The sequence below is a fragment of the Chelmon rostratus genome, chromosome 16 (genome assembly GCF_017976325.1).
Source record: "Chelmon rostratus isolate fCheRos1 chromosome 16, fCheRos1.pri, whole genome shotgun sequence".
NCBI classification, from domain to species: Eukaryota; Metazoa; Chordata; class Actinopteri; order Chaetodontiformes; family Chaetodontidae; genus Chelmon; species Chelmon rostratus.
The window spans coordinates 2,875,663-2,892,821 of record NC_055673.1 but is presented as its reverse complement, the minus strand read 5'-3'; the positions used below and the strand labels follow the sequence as shown (position 1 = coordinate 2,892,821).

Here is a 17,159-nt window from a genome sequence, read left to right as displayed (position 1 = left end):
TAAAGCCCAAACAGGGGAAATCCAGCCTGAAAGGCCAGAAGGTCCATCTCACAGCCAGAAAAACCAAAAAAATGTACAAAATATGACATCATCATGGCCACCTGTCCATTCAACGAAAACGTTTTCATGGTCGAGCGTTTTTACACGTTGCACAGAAGTTCCTTCGCTCTGCAGGATTTCTTTGCATGTTTTCTATGATCTCTCTACACAAGAAGAAAAACCGAACAACAAGCATGCGTCCCGACACGACACGCACAGGAAATGACATGAGAAGCAGATGCTGTAGAGCACAGACACACGAAGATAATTCAGTATAGCCCTTGGTGTGAAGTGTCCATTGTCCCCCGCCTCCGACCCGTCTGCCCCCCCTTCCCTTCATACGAGGTGAGCAGCTGAACTTGCAGGTAACGCGTGGCGTCGTGGTACAGGAGGGTTTGTCGAGTACCAAAACGAAACCCTCGACTCTCCACGGCTCACAATGAGAAGTTTAAAACTGTGGTTAAAGGAAGTTTGGTCGGTCGGGGTCGTTTTAAAATGTTTGACCCCAACAGAGTCTGCATGAGGTTGGTTCTTCTTTACGAGAGGTCTAATTCCAAAACTTTTTTTTTCCCTTTTTTTTTTCTTTTTTACTAATTATTACGCAAAGGGTCACAGCACAAAGTTTCATAGATGACACACACCCACTAGAGTTCACTGTACAAAGGCTTTAAGTTAAGCTGCAGAGTGGATTTTCCTCTGCAGGCCGGGTCACTCCGGAAGGTGCCAGCCAAATTAATCTGCAACTTCTCTGCAAAATATGTGGCGCTAGAAGCTTGGTGACACGGTGACGACTCACAGAGATAGTTGGTGAACTACTGCAGCTGACGAGCAAACCGCTAACGCGCTAGGAACATGCTGCCGCTAGTCAGCCATAAGAGCTCCCCGAGCGTCTTTCTGTATTCTTCATACTGGACTTTTGTCTCCGTTCTCCCTTCTGTAAAGGGAAACAAGGCTGCAGAACTAGCAAACTTTTGCTAATTGACAACCTTGTTAGCTCTGTCAAAAACTGGACAACTCATTCAAAAGACGTGTCCCCACAAACCAATCCAGGAGATGCAGCATTTTCATTGAAATTAATTGATTTTGCAAAAAATGTCACCGGTTAGATGCCGGTGTGGCTGGGCCTTCACAGCAGCAGAGGGTGTCTATGCAGGACTTGTTTCGTGACAGAATGGTTTTGATTTGATCTTTTTCTCGTGTGAATTGATCAGGCGACAGCTAACTGTGATTAGCTAGATGATGCTTTCATTACAGTCCAATCACAACTAGAGAAAGAAACGACGGGCAGGTCACATGTCCAGCCTTCAAGCTGCAAACTGGCTGGCTAAAAGATAAATACGTTTTAAACCAAATACACACAAAGTCTTACAGGGCTCAGTAATCTTAATACTATTATTATAATTATCATCATCAGGTTAATTTCATACAAAAGCGACTTGTTTGGTTTTAAATACTTTTTCTAAATACAAAGAAGCAAACCCGTCTGCCTCGGCCTCGGCGCTCCATCATCCACAGTGGATTCAAAGACAGATGAAAGTCTGTCAGAGCTCTCGAGGACTCGGAGGACAGCGCAATAAAACTCAAGGACAATTCAACAAATTTGACTCAGCGGGTGTCCTTCAATAAAAGTCACAGCGAACACTCGGCAGCCTTTAGCTGCACTCGCTGCGTTTGCTCTCTTTCAGCGGACAGTTCTGTCTCCCCTTTACAAAGAATGGCTGAATATTCTCTTTTACACAAAGTGACAAGGAGAGAATCAGTTGGCTTTACTCGCTGTGAGATTAATGTTGTCTGTTTTATGAAGGGGGGGGGGGCTGTTTGCTGTGCAGCCCTGTGAGGCAGCCAGATGAGATCAAACCTCGTCCTCGTTTCCTTTTCCTCCTCAGCTCACTCATCACTTCATCCTCCCGCTAAATGCCTCGCCACTTCTCTCTCCACTGTCTGCCTCTTCAGCCTCGCCTCTCTGCTCTTCATCTTCCTCTCTCTTTACCTCCCTCGCCCTCTCACACTGTCACCTCGTTCTTACTCCCAGTCCGCAGTCCCTGCACTCCTCCTCCTCCGGGGATGAAGTGCAGCTGTTCGATGGTGTTCTGCCTCTTGCTGGCGAAAGCCATCCGCCGGGCGTTGGGGTGGCCTCCGCCCGTCCCTGCTCCGCCTCCGCCGTGGGGGTCCCATCCGCCGTGCATGCCCATCCCGGGCATGGCGGCGGAGCTGCGGTCGTGGTCGTGGCCCGGCGTCGGGTGGGAGTTCATCTTGATCATGTGGTGGCGGTCCATGGAGGGCGTGACGCAGATGTTCTGCTGCGACTGGGCCTTCTGGTGGTGGCTGAGCCGGCCCATGGTGGGCACCATCCCGCTTCCTGCTCCTCTGTCGCCCCCGCCGACTATCAGACCCATCGCAATCAGCCGGTCCTCCAGACGGTCGGGTGAGACCAGAAGCCTCTCGTGGGACCTGGAACCACAGACTGGTTTATCCTCTCTGATATTTGATCGTGCTCTCGGGTCATGCCTGAATAATAACTGCATATTCAGTGTTTAAGGCCGTAATTCAGTATTGTCATTAATAATAATAATTCAAATAATATTTCAAAGTATGTATAAAAATGTACTAAATACTTTTAATAGTAATAAAGTGTACTTATGAAAAGAATACTTATTTTCAAGTTAGCAGCTTAATTAAAGTGTACTTTAATATCACTTCATTTGAAGTATATTTAAGTATATTTCCAACACATTGGTGATATAATAGAATTGTACTGTGAGTGTGTTTTCACTGGTGGACTTCAGTTCACTTCAAGCTTAGTCAAGTATTACACTGAAGTATACTTGAAGGCCACAAAAATAGCACAAACTGAACTTACATTCTTTACATCATCCAGCATTTAAGTATAATTAAAAAGTACATATTTTTTCACCTGGGAAGTATAACAGTAACACACATTTCGTTGCACTTAATGCCAATTTAACTATTTTTTATTGATAACAGTGATAAATATCAATATGGCAAATATATTCTTATTAATCTTATGATACTGATTTTAGTAGAGTCATTATTTAAAATACAGAAAACTATGAACAGTTTAATTAAGGTGTCTTACAGGATGTAATTTTGTGATGTTTTGATTTATTTTTGTTCATTCTCACAGCAGCAGCTTGGGCACAGCTGCACACCCCACACATCTGAGTTTAAAGCTGCCAACGTGCATTACTTTTCATACGCCAGTGATGTGGTTGAGAGCTCCAGATTAAGCAAGCAAGTAAGTGGACCTTGAGTTGAGATCATTTAATGAAAAGAGGAAAAAAAAGTCGTATGAGATAACAAGGTTGAAACTGGACTGATTTAATTTAAGTGTTCTCTCACCTTGTCAGACACTTAAAATCTTAATGAAACTGTTCAGCTCTTGACATTCATTAAACACGACTCTCTCTGATTCCGCTCTCTCTTCCTGTTTCTTTATGGAATTTGATCTCCTCTCCTCTTTCATCTCTTCTCTTCAATATTTAACCTCATCTCCGTTCTCCTCTCCTCTCTCCTCTTACCTGCGGAGCGTCTGCGAGTTGGAGCCCCTGCTGTTGCTCATCATGGCTTTGTAGTACTGGTGCTGCTGGTTCTTGGACAGGCGGGACAGGGTGTTGCCCTCCCCGAGCGCGAGCAGCTGGTCCTGGGAGCGGACGCGGCGCGGCGGCCTGTCGAAGGAGGAGCTGGTGTAGTGCGTCTGGGAGGGCAGCGGGTACGGGTTCGGGGTGGAGGCGGGGATGTGGATGCGGGGCCGGGAGTCGTGGAGGGGCAGCGTGCCCCTGGATCCCAGCGTGTACTCGCCTCCCCAGGGCAGGTGGTGCTGCGAGGAGTGGAAGGAGGGCGGAGCGTTGTTGGAGCGACGTTTGGAGCTGTAGTAGCTGGAGTACTCGTCCAGTTCTTTCTCTGGTTCAGCAAAACAGACAGAGAATGGTGCACTATGTTAAAGAATAACAAAAGATTATTTCCTTTATTTTACTGAACTGATTAAAGAAATATCTTTGATTTGATTGGTTGTTGCAGCCTGTTCAACATACAGGTGTGTTTCACACTGTAAACTTAATGCCTGACAAAAGGTCACCAACAGGCTGAATCTCAGTCGTCGCTGCTGATAATTTAATTTTCCCACGCACCTGTCCACCAGGTGTGACTACAGAACGCCTGGTTGGATGTCTGTAAACTGTGAAGTGAAACGTCTTCAGTCCAAACTGTCTTCAAACGCTTCTGGTTTCTGAGCAGCAGTTCAAAACCCAAAGATATTCAATTTAAGACGACGACAGAACAGGAAAGTGAAAGAAAATCCTCCTATGAGGAAGCTGGAACGAGTAAATGTTTGGCTGATCAAAGTGATCAATTATCAGAATTGTTTTGTTTTTAAACTTTCTGTCAATTGAATTCAATTTTTTACTAAATCAGAGAGGACTTTATTGAATAATATTTTCATTTCACTGACTGTTTGAAATAAAGACAGAGTTCTGAGAAATTATTGACGAAGAAATGCACGAAACGAAACAACCCAGTGAACTCCCTGCTGATGAAGGTCGGCGGATATGATGAACGTTAAGTGGAGGCTAATGGAGATAAATGCACCAAATGTCCAAGATCAAGACTGCACCGCAAAATAAAGCATTAAGGTAGAGAAAGAAATGTCAGAAAGGACAGAAGAACGGAAGGAAAAGAAACGAGAAATGAAAACGAGAGCAGATACAGAGGCAAAAGTCATGTGATGCAAAACAGAAGGATGTCGAGGATGAATGCAAAAAGACAAACAGGAGGAAAGAAAATATGTCATGTGTGGCTGGAAAGGGAGGTGAGATACCCTGATGGAGAGGAGAATAAAAAAAGAGAGGAGAAAGAGAAAAGAACAGACAACAAAAGGTGAAACAAAGATGGTGGAGGCAGAGAAGAGCAGGAAGTGAAGGTGGAGATGAGAGACGAGGGGAAGACGGGATGAAAGAGACACACGCTGTATATTACATGAGGCATGAGAGAGTCAAGGTAAAAGAGAAGCCGAGGCCGAAGAGAGGGAGAGGAAAAGAGCCGAGAACAGACCATAACAGAGGTGAGACGGTTTGAGAACGAGACCGGTCGCTGTAAATGAAAATAAAGACAGAGACACGCGGACGGACGGAGACACAGAGGTGGATGAACAGTTGGACGTTCATTAATAGTGAAATCGAGCGAGTTTCTGCTTTATAGCCAGAGACCACCTTCATCTTCAAAGCATTTCCATGGGAGCAGCTCCCCAAGAGCCAATTTAAAGCTGACCTTTAACCAGCCACCTCTCTACCTCTGCCTCCCCTCTCACCTTTTCTTCCTCCCTCTGTCAGGTCTCTTCCTCTCCTTTTGCTCTCCTCTTGCTCTCCTTCTTCCTCTCTTATTCTATTTTTTAAGCACCATCTTCCTCCTCTCTCTCTGTTTACTCCCTCCCTGTGAGGCCAAATTATCTGGAGGTTTCTCCCTGAGCTGCCGGCCGCAGACAAAGAAGCCTTTATCAGCGTCCTTTCTGCAGCGCCGTGTGGGAACTACATCAAAAGGACCAGGTTTCATACAATGGCTGGCGAGAGGCTGCAGCCCCTCTCTTTGTGTCACAATGACAACATTTTAGTTCCCTTTTGAAGGGGCGTTCCACCATAACTGACATTCAGGGTGTTTTTCTGAAAAAGCCGGCGTTTAATAATCAGACAGGTAAAAATACTGCTTCGCTTTCAGCGTCAGCGACTGATTCAATGCAAGTGATTCAGCCTGCATCTGGCTAACGGAGGCGTTCACATGCGCCTGGCTGCTCCGCTCTGAGAAATAAAACCACCCGGCACAAAGTGAAGTGAACGCTTCTTATGTTTAAAGAAACAGACGCGTGATCGGCGTCGTCACGTCAAGTCCGCTCTGGTGTTAAAATGTGGTCGGGCTGTTCAGATCTGCTCGCGTTCGCAATGTTTGTACACAAGGAATCGCGCGATGAAGGAAAAAACGTTCCCACGCCGTCTACTACCACCTCAGTCCCGGCCAGCTGCTGCCTGAAGCGGGTGCGATTGTCGGATTGTTGGTCATAGAAATTGTTGGACGCAGTTCCCTGATCGTGATGGTAAAGACACTTTGTTGGACATTCAACAAGCACAATAAAGCACACTGCTGCCTTATTGTTATTATAAAGTTTTCACCCCACATGGATTCTGGATGCCTGCAGGACGTTGCAGAAAGTGGATTCGAGGCTTCTTGTGCACTTTGTGAATTGTGGATTTGAGCTGCCGGACTTCACGTTATGCACCCGCAAAGAAGTTAAAGCCATAATGACGGAGCAGAGGGAGAAAACTGCACCGCCTGCAGAAAATACAGAATGAAGACAGTCCAATCAGCAATCCTGGACTCATCGCTCTCTTGAATAAATAGAACTGATTTATGATTATCAAGGAAAAGGCAGAGTGCAATCATGCTTCATTAATTAAAATGAATTTGTTCAAGCATTTGAGGAAGTTCAATCATGGTGAGAGACAACAGAAGAGGAAAATGTGTCCAAACAGAGTGGATGAAAGAAGAGGATCTGCATCTCTAAACCGTGACACAGTCAGTTCATCCAACCGTGAAAAGCTACAGGACGGCTGCCATTAACGCGCCAGAGATGCTGTTTCATGATGAGAGTGAGGAGATGAAGGGAGGTGGGATGAAGGTGCGATGAGTGGAAGCCTTTTCCAAACGCTGCTCGGCGTCGTCTGTTGAAGTGCTTTCTCCTTTCGATTGGATCGTCATAATAAAGAGCCTCATCTGGACTTTCAGCTCATTACTGCTTCCACGTATACACACACACACACACACACACGATCCCCCGTGTGGTAACCATCCATCACTCAGCCTGCAGAGGCGACTCCCCTCCCCCTGCAGGCTTCAGCAATCGCAGGGCGAGAGAGGTACAGACAGAGAGAGAGAGAGAGAGAGAGAGGTGGCCAGCCGCTGCCTCTCAAACATCTTTTCTTCCCCGTCGAAGGCAGCCAGGCCCCTGCAGACCAGCAGCCAACGCCCCTCCCCCCTATCTCCACATCTCTTCCCCTCCAATCCTTTCTTTCTCTGCCTCTCCCTTCTTTCTTCTCTTTCTGCGTCTCTATCTTCCAGAATATCTCTTTTTTTTCCTTCCTGCTGTATCCTTATTTGCCCAATCAGCTCTTTCACTGCCTCCCCCTGATCTTTCTCTGCTGGTCAACCAACCTCTTTCTCTACATTTATACAGTTTCCCCAGTCCCCCTTTTCTCTGCCCATCACATCTTCCCCTCCTCTTTTCTACTTACTCTTTTAACACTGATGCTTTCCTTTACCCCTTAACTTAAATTATCTTTCTGTCACTCCTTTTTTCATTTATTTCTCCCTCTGTACATCCTTCCCACTACCTTAAAGGTGGAGTTGGTTACACTGGAGAAACTGTAAACTAGATTTTTAAGGCATCAAACTGAAAAACCCAATCCCCTCCCTTCATGCCTCTGTCCACCATGAACGCTCACTGACTTCAGTCTGAATGTCTGAATGGGCCCCATCCCCGTCACCGCTCGCTGCTGTGGGTGTGTGCTTCATGCTACTGGGTACCAGAGTCCGTCAGCTCATGTCAACTACTTCATGTGTCATTCACATGTAAGAAAACACCCGACATTGTTAGGATGAACGTACGCAACGAGCGGGGCCGTTGTTGTTGTTGTAGTACTGCCACTCTTGTGCTACTAGCTTGTTATAGCTGGAGCAATATATCTTCTTAGCCCTGCATGCACGGTGAGTGCACGGGCAGAGTGCTCGCTGGTGGGCAGGTGCATATCTAGACAGGCGTGAATGAGGCGTGAGGCGTTTAGGCCTGAATGCAATGATTGGCTGGGCTTTTTACAGGCCTGCAACCACACATACCAGATTTTTTACTGTTTTTATCAGTGCATTTGATTTGATTGCTGTTGGGACGTAAAGAGAATATAACAAAAAATGCTTCTAAAATATGTGATCCACCCAATCAGTCTCCAATCCCTTCCCTCAGTTCCCTCTTCTCTGTTTCAGTTTGTTTACTGTCATGTTATGACTGTTTAGCAGACACAGTTCACACATTGAGACTGAGCTGACATGTTTATTTGGCTTCGCGGCTGAGTTACACGTCTCCTGGCGGCCATGCCGGCCTGCTGCCGTAATGGAGGCTCGCTCGAGAATCGGCTGTGTGAAAGTCGAAGCGATCGGGCCACAGAGAGAGAAATACCTGGAAAGAAAGTCATGTGGTGGGAGTAGGCCGGTTAACTTGAGAATAGCTGGCTCATAGTTTAGCTGGCAGAGGCAGTGGCTGGCGAAGTGGGTGTTGTATGTTATTATTGGTCAGTACAGGCAAAATGTTAGCGTGAACCCAGCTGCTTGGCACAATCTTGCCCTGCACAGCAAAGCTTTTGGCCGGTGTAACACAGGGCTGATGTTGGCTTGCTACGTGTTTCTGCTAGCAAGCAACAACAAACCATTTCGAGGCACTTGTCTCAAAGTATTAGCCAAACATCAGATGTGAAAAACGTGTGTTGATCAGACAGTGTGGTTGACCAAACAACAGGCTGACATTAAATATTTTCGACATAAAGGTCAGTTTTAGTCACGAGGAGCACGACTCAGCCTTTAAAAACTGTTGTATAATGTCTAAAAAATAAAAAATGATGACGCTACGTTGATGTCATCGGGGTTATACTGGAGTTTGAAAGATGTGGGTGGTGACCACGCAGGTAGTGCTTGAAGAAAGATAGAGTAGCAAGAGTAACAAGTTGCATCATGGGAAGTGTAGGATCCGGTATATTTGGAGCTTGATGCACACGGAGGATTGAACATCAGGATATCTGATGCTTAAAATGATGCTTGAACTGGTGAGTCAACGCTTCCAAATGGCTGCTAGCGAGTGTGTCGCATCACCTGAAAGCCCTCAGCGGATCCCAGAAAATCAATTAGCTCTCCTCTTTGCTTCCCTTTTCCCTCTCCTGTATTTCCACTCTCTACTCCCCCGACATCCCTTAGCCTCCCCCTCGACTCACCCAGCCTCTTCAGGGAGCTGTAGCGGCTCAGCTCAGGTTTCATGGACAACTCGTAGGACGGCGGCAGCTGGGCCAGGTTGTGGAAGGAGTGGGAGAAGGAGGGATGGCTGCTGTTGTGTCTCATGCCCCCTCCCATGATGCTGCTGCCACCAACGACGCCACCGCCAGGACCTTTACTGCTACCAGAGAGCAGGGAGGGTCCAGAGGAGAGCTGGGGGGTGTTGTTCATACGGGGTCCACGCTCTGAGAGACATTAAGAGGATGGAGAGAGAGAAAAAATGAGGAGAAGAGAAAAAGGGGTGGGGGGGGTGGAGAAGAGGATAAGCAAGTGAGGCAGAGAAGGAGAGAAAGGAGGTAAAAAAAATAAGGGAGGACAATAAAAACAATTCAACAATTAGGAAGAGATGAGATGAAGAGGAGGGAATAAAAAAGAGATGGAGAATGACAGAGGGAGGAGTAGAGGTGAGGAAAAAAGAAAGATGGGGGAAAAAAATAGAGAATGAAGAGAGAGAGAATAAAAAGAAATGGAGATGGACAAAAAGGAAGAGGAGAGAAGAAGAGGGAGATACTAGCTGGTTAATGATCAGTAAACACAGGAAGTGTCTCTGAGCTCCATGGCGACCATCTATTAATACAACTCTGTGCTGTTCATCTGAGGCTCTGACACAAACATATCAGCCACATGTAAATACACAGAAATACACTGATACCATCAGGGGGAATCTACACACACACACACACGGTCACATTTATGCAAAGTGCAAAAGCAGCACATCAATCAATACACATAAAAAATGATTTGTCTTACGTAACATTAGCAGTATGGGGGAGGGGCAGGGGTGTCGGTTTTGCAACAAGTATAATATCAGTTACATCATACGATATGCGAGTACATTCATAATTCCAAACAGCAAACAGACAGCACTGTCACTGACCCAACATGTCGGTGCGCTCAGTCAGCGTTGACCTGACATGTGTAGGTTCTGTACATGAAACAGGGACAACGAGCTCACATCCAAGAGGTGCAGCTGAAATCCTGAACGAACGCATGCCGCCCATTGCCGGAGCCACCGGGGAGTCGATTTAAATGTCCGATTCGTAGGGAGGGGAACGGGAGAGACTTTGAGGAGTGCTGGGTGTCAGCGGCGGATTTAAAAAGAGTGAGAATGCAAAAATATGAAGCAGCGATAAAAGATGACGTAATGCTGGAAAATTGGCCATTTTCTGTTGTTTCCTGTCTTTGAGACAGACACAATCGATGTTGAGTCCATTCAGGGTGGTCAGGGTTATGGGCTGCGATCTTGTTAAGATTACTGCTGGACATATCTGGTCACTGACCATCGACAGTAATGGGCAATAATGGGAAATAATGTGTCTGTTAAGCGTCACCCAGGGAACACACACCACATGGACGTCTGTGCCGTGCATGTTACACACACGGTGGGAAGAAAAGCAATGCTAGCTCTGAGATTATGTCATCTACGAAGCAAGAACTGAGCAGGAAGAAGGCTGCAGAAAAGAAGAGCGTCGAGTTGAGCTAAACGTGCTGATTTCTGTGGCATCACACAGAATTAGCACGGCCGTTTCCAGGAGTAATTGGTTTTTTTGGAACACCTACGATGGCTGACAGAGAGGTTTGATAACGGCCTCGTGGACAAATGAACCTGTGTGCAGAATATCTGACTCAGATTGGAGGGCCGTGAACCTTAACTAACATAGGACGAGTCCAGACAAAACTAAAGAAGACCAAAGAACAATTCATCAACAGTTAAAGCTGTCAAATCTCACCTTCCTAACCAGATTTCCAGAGTGGAACCAGAACCATCAATGGCACTGATTTAATCCACCGTGATGTCATTCTGTCCATCACTCAAACCCCTCAGTGCAAACAATATAACAACACATTCATTTCCAGCAATGGACTCATGTAATACTTAATTATCAGTTTGAACACCAAAAAAGCACAATTTAAGCTCAAGTTTTAGTTGAATCTGGACTCTGACTTTATTCTTTCCTGTTGCCTTCTTGTGTAATTCACTCCCCGAGGGACGCACGGGTGGGTGTAATGCTTTGGAAGAACAGGCACTGAAACAATGTAAAAAGTTCAGGGAAAGTCAGGCTTGTCCCCTTCATCCTTGTCATATTTCCACAGGACGCTCGTCACTCTGTGGCAGCCACGTTAGATGCTCCAAATTAGCCTTCACGAGCAATGATTTGACTCATGATGAGAGTTCTGGGGGGGAGATAAATCACTTGTGCTAGAATTGCTTTTTGTTTTCTTGGTGCAAAGCCTGGGAAAACACGCTCAGGTGAGTGCAGTGACCTCGCTTAAGCCAAGACCTCCGGTAATCAGCTGTAAGCACGGTCGCACATCACCGCTACACAGAAGGAAGAAGGAGCAGGCTCGTGGTGGAAGTGGGTGGAGGGGGGCAGACAGGCTCGCATTAAGCAGAGGGCAGGCCAGACAACTTCTAGCTCACGCTCTTATGAAAGATGCGTCGCTCTCAACACAGCCACGTGCGTCGTGATGTCAGCATATGGAGGCGTTTCGAACCGCCGACGTGAGCGCCGCCACAGAGCTGTGTTGAGAACGGCACAGCTGCTCAAAGAGCGCGGGACGACAGGCCGTCACACCGACAACAAGACAGACAGACAGCGTGGCAGTGAGGCCGGGGGTCCGGCCGGCGGCTCGTCGCCGCCCGCGCTGGACCGCGCTGCTGACCACGAGGCTTACCGATGGTCGCAGAGTGTTTGGGGCTGGAGGCAGACCCCTGCTGGTTAAAATGGTGGTGCAAGTTCCCAGCTGCAAAGAGAGCAGAGCCGACAAACTGATGGACAACCACTCCAGAGACACAGAGCCGTGTGTCGAGTAAGCATTTGTGTCAATAGAGAGAGAGAGAGAGAGAGGACAGAGAGGGACAGAAAGATGGAGGAAGGACAGGGGGAAGACAGTCCCTGCAGGAATTGGCTTTTTTTTCTTTGATAATTTGACTTTATGGACTCAGCTGCAGATTAGCAGAACACAGCACGTCTTCATGTCTTGACAATAAGATGTTTGAGTTTTATTCTCCATAAGCAGTTTAAACACTGTCCAGATTCCAATCAGCTCAAAACACATGAAGTGTTTTTAAAGTTAATGCATATTAAGAAAATATGGACTTTGAATAGAGTCCAGCATCTAGAGTAGACAGGAGCAGTTATATCTGGTACAGAAGTGCCACATTTTCCTTGAGTTGCATTAAAAAGTTCTGCGAGATCACAAAAAACAACTCAGCAAAAAATCCCGAAGAGACTGAAGCAGCGAGCCGGTGAGAGGTGAGAGACAGCGGCAGAGCGACAGGACAGCAGTGAGACAGGCAGAGCAGTGACGAGAGAAGAGTGTGTGTGTTATTAAATGTACAGAGAAGACACACACATTCAGCGACGCTCTGATATCCACTCAACCTTTTTCTGCGACCAGAGAAATCTGTTTTTTTCTGTCGTTGGAAACAGCACAAAGCTGGAGGCATCCTGAGGTGCATCAGCGAGAGAAAACCAACAAATAAATGCAGACTTGTTGAATCTGTCTTTGATTTGCAGCCACTCACAGGAAGTGCCAAAGCCTTTTAAGCATACATGGCCTTGATTTAGCTAAGCTGTTTCAACAATAATGAAAATCTGTGATGACAAGGTGGATGGTTTCCACTGCATTTCAGCATTTTAATACTAAACTAACTCATCACAGATGCGCTGTCCAGTTGTGTTTTTTTCATGGTCAAGCCTGAAGGAGCCCTACAGATATCAGAGTTAAGGTTTAACGTGGCGCTGTGACAGCTACTGAGCATTCAGCTGATGCATTTTCGTGAATTTTATGATTAGCTGAACATCACGTTTTGCAGTCCGCCCCAAACTGAAGCCTCTACATCTGCAACATGAAAGAGAATTAACTCAGAGAGAAGAGACAGTTCATATTTTTGAGGTTTTTGTTGCTGTATGTTAGAGAACGTTTATTACTTTCACTACAAGTAAATGAACTGCCTTCTTCACGTCCTTCACGTGTTCGTATGTGTGCTCACATTTAGAGGTTTTCCCGTCGACACACAGATTAAATGAAGGTGAATCCTCGCTACACAGCTAAAAGGTTTTAGATGTGATTTCTGCAGATTGGCTTCATTTTAAAACAAAGAGTTTTTCCCTTTTTATCCTTTAGCTTCTCTAAATAGCAGCGTCTGGCAGCTCCTCGGTCACAACAAATGTATTCCAGCTGAAGTGCGATGTGTGTTACTGATACTGAGACTGAACTGAATAAAAGCAGCAATTATTACCGTCTCTGTCTCTGGGGACATTCACACGCTCACTTCACCTGAACATCAAAGCATCGTTTTATGATTTCCACCCAGACGAATGCGTGTAATTAATCTTTCTGCTGTTTCCACATCTGACTTACTGCGGTTGTCTTTGCTCTGCAGGATGGGGGTGTAGAGGTTTTTGGACGTCCGTCCGTCCGAGGTGGTGGTGGTCAGCACTGTGGTGTTGTTCCTCTCTCCCTGCTGCACCGGGCTTGACTGGTGACGCAAGATATCCACCAGTGATCTGACACAGCAGAGGGCGGATGGAGGAAAACAGAGAGGGTGAGGAGAACGACAAAAGGTCAGACAGAGACAGAGAGAGAGAGAGAGAGAGAGAGAGAGAGAGAGAGAGAGAGGGAGGTGAGGAGAACGAAGGGAAGAGGAGGAATATGAATGTGGAGGAAACTGATGTTCAGCCAACTCTGTAACCCACACTTCACTGTTCCTCAGGCTCTCTTTTATCTTAATTCATATCAATCCTTCAAATGTATCAGAGACAAACCTGTCATCATCACTTCAGATAGCTGCTGCTTTCATTCCTTCTCATTCATGGATATAAACCTCTTAAAATTCCTTTCTAATAACCGCAAATTCACCACAGAACATACATTATTGATGTTTCAGTTCGCAAAAAGCACAGAAATTACATCCTTTATCTCAATAATGGTTGCTTTTATCTCCACACCCGCCTTATTGAAGCTTTAACAGCTTTAAGTTTAACAAAAGGAGCTGAGGGTAAACCACAGTCTGAACTGGTGCTTGTGTTCTTTGTGCTTTCTGGTTTTAAGACAAGTTAACCAAACCAAAGGCGAGCCCATCGTGCTCTCCTGAAGTTAGAAGCGGCCGCTTGGTAACAAGCTACATGTGAGTCACGCTTCTGTTTAAAAACTCAGGAACTATTCTGCAGGCAGTGTGAACAGATGAACCAAATGCAAACACGTGAGCGAGTAAACTTTCCATTACAGATCAGACCAAAGGAAAGATATGACCTAACAAAGTCTCCAGTCTGCACTGATGCTCTCTGTTCTGTCTAAACCACGAACAGCCAGGAAACCCTGCACACCTGTCCCATGGTCTCACCTGGGCATGTTGATGTCCCTATTGCGGGGTCGGCGCGCCACCTTGCTGAAGGCGATCCTGACGCCAACGGCCACCACCAGCGTGAAGGAGATCACCCCTCCGATCACGTAGGCCGTGCTGTTTTCAGAGGACAATGACAGCAGCTCGCTCAGCGGCAGAGGGAATCAAACAGCCACCCAACATTTCTCTCATTCAAAAATATGATGTTTTTCAGTTTGTATGTTTTTTTTACTGGATCATCGACTTTAATTCTGTTGTATTTGCACTTTACAGCACAAAAGAAGAAAATAATGCAGAAATAAAACAGATGAAGTGGTTTTAAGTGACAAACGAGTCCGGACTCTGACCTGCTGTTCTGCTGCTGGAGCGTCTCAAAGTCCGGGTCGGGCTTGTTGCCCACAGGCACGGTGACGGGGACCTGTGGGTCGGCCCAGACGGGGGAGTGGTAGTTGTTGCAGGATTCCTGGTCCAGCCGGTTCCTCTGGTGCTCGCAGCAGAACCGGTAGTGGCAGGTGCCGCAGCAGTAGATGTAGCTGCCCTTGGAGCAGTTGAACGTGCTGTCAAAGTGTCCCATCACGTCGTAGTAACCCCTGTGGAACAAAGTCGGTGAGTCGGAGGTTCGTGTCTCTGTCGCTTGTCCCGCTTAGGATTCCTCTATGCCCGTGAAACCCTGCCTGGGTTTCTGGACCTCCCATCATGAATAAGATGGTAAAACATGTAGTTTAGTTCTGTCAGCGGTCACTTAAGCCTCATTGATCCAACGTCTACCAGCATGTCGGTCCATTTCAGAGGCTGCTGTCCAATCAGCTAATGCATATTTTTCATGGCCGTTTCTGATCCGAGCCCATTACTATCTGACCTTGATGAATTCGACGTCAATGTGGCTCAGCTGTGCCTCCATAAGGCTCTAAAGCACCAGACAGCATTCCTCTTACGTGTGACCATTCCAGCAGGACTGTTGAGAACCTCAGGCTGAAAAAGGTGAACTCTGAGCAGACAAATGCTCGACATCACCACAGGTATTTATCCAGCTGGAAGAACCAAACAGTCAGCACCATGAATGGAGGAGAGGCTAATGATGGTTGTATCAGGCAGATCTTACAGAGAGAAATGACGGCGACATTAAAGGAAACATCCACTTTAGAGGAACACGAGTGAGCTGAATCTGGAGCTTTATGTAAGTCTTGGATCTGCCTGTTACTGGTGCACGGTTGGTGCTGCATTGGACTGCGTGAACGTAGCTGCTGTTGATAGCTGTGGCGTGCAGCTCGCCAGCACACAACTGATTTAGAGCTGATTACATGTTGCCTAGCAACAGCAAGACGCCTCTCAGTGCAAAATATAAGCTTCGGGGAGATCGAGATCAGAGCTGCAGGAGGAAAAGAGTCATGATGCGCCTCGTTTTTACGGCATCCAGTGTGATCAACGCGCTTTACACCGATGGACATAAATCTGTGCTATAAAGGAGACGTGTTTGCATCCTAATGTCTGCGAAGGTTAGCTTAGCCGACTTTATACAGCACATGCATGTAGATCTGCCCTTTAACGCTCAAAACAGATTCACTGAGTTAAAAAAAACAAAAAATCATGACAAAAACTAACACCAAACAACACAACACACCACACACACAGGAAACAGCTGTGTACCTGCACACGTCCACATCCACCAGCTGTCTGGGAGGTGGAGCCACCTGGGCCGCACCGAGCGGAGGCTTCAGGGCGTCGGCCGTCATGTTCCTTGGCAACATGGTCTGAGGGAGGGGCTTTGGAGGGAGCTCGGCCACAACCGGCGGATCGTCTCCGTCCTCCACCTCGGCTGCTTTCGGCGCCACTTTGGGTCCAGCGGGCGGCGGTGGCAGTGGTGGCTTGTAGCCGGTGAGGAGGAACAAGGTGGCGCCCCTGCTGCCCGCTGCAGCGGCGCTGCTGCCGCCGCTGGTCAGAGTCCTGACATCGCTGTCAACAGCGCGCTGCTCCGTGGTGATGGTCAGCGTGGAAACAGCCGGGCAGGAGAAGAGCAGGAGAACGAGGGACAAGCGACACATCCCTCCTGAAACTGTTGGTTTCATTGTTTTATCACAAAGTTCTTGAGCCGTTGTTAAAAAAAAAATTCACATTAACAGCTCGGAATGCGCTGCGAGTGATCGGCGTCCTCGTCTTCTCGACTTATAAAAAGCTTTTGTATGAAAAGTTTGAGCTCCAGCTCTAATCCCTCGTTGTTCTGCACACGCTGCTTCTCCGGGAGCTCAGCAGACTGACTTTGTTCAAGCGATGTCTCATGAATGTGTTTGGCATTTCATTCTTCATCTTAATGTAAACATTTCTCAATATAAATCCTTCCCTTAAGCAGCTTCTGTAAACATTGAGGTGTTTCAGAGTTTTTAGGCCCTATACGAACGAGTTCTGAAATAATCAATTCAAATGAAAACTTCAACCGATTACAAATACAGAACAATGCGGTTTGTTTCACAGCAGCAGGCGTCAGATTAATTTTGGTCTGTCGGTTGACAAAGCGCTTTTTTTACAGTCCGCTGGCCAAAATCCTTTAAAATAGGCAGTAATTTTTCTTACATTTCCTGTAAACAAAATGAGTGTAAACTCTGAAATATAAAGACCCGTCCAAAAAGAGAGGGTCTTATATCTCCTACTGAAGAGTTTTCTTGGAGTCGTTTATGGC

The 17,159-nt window shown here is 46.7% G+C and overlaps 1 protein-coding gene across 1 annotated transcript; it reads right to left on the bottom strand.

The window, feature by feature from the left end:
* Positions 1–746: 746 nt before the first annotated feature.
* shisa7b (shisa family member 7) lies at positions 747–16,551 on the bottom strand. Its single transcript, XM_041955867.1, has 8 exons — positions 16,133–16,551; positions 14,833–15,075; positions 14,486–14,602; positions 13,504–13,649; positions 11,812–11,880; positions 9,078–9,320; positions 3,579–3,960; positions 747–2,490 (listed from the first exon to the last, which is right to left on the bottom strand). Exons 1-8 carry the CDS (start codon positions 16,549–16,551, stop codon positions 2,043–2,045), a joined length of 2,067 nt encoding a protein of 688 aa, XP_041811801.1. The 3' UTR covers positions 747–2,042.
* Positions 16,552–17,159: the final 608 nt, after the last annotated feature.

What these genes read in the sequence shown, in the direction of transcription:
- shisa7b (XM_041955867.1), bottom strand. Translation starts at nt 16,551, where the DNA reads ATGAAACCAACAGTTTCAGGAGGGATGTGTCGCTTGTCCCTCGTTCTC. An exon ending in AGGGACATCAACATGCCCAG is followed by an intron (nt 13,650 to 14,485) that starts GTGAGACCATGG and finishes CTGCTGTGTCAG; the next exon opens with ATCACTGGTGGATATCTTGC. An exon ending in GCAGAGCAAAGACAACCGCA is followed by an intron (nt 11,881 to 13,503) that starts GTAAGTCAGATG and finishes CTCTCTTTGCAG; the next exon opens with CTGGGAACTTGCACCACCAT.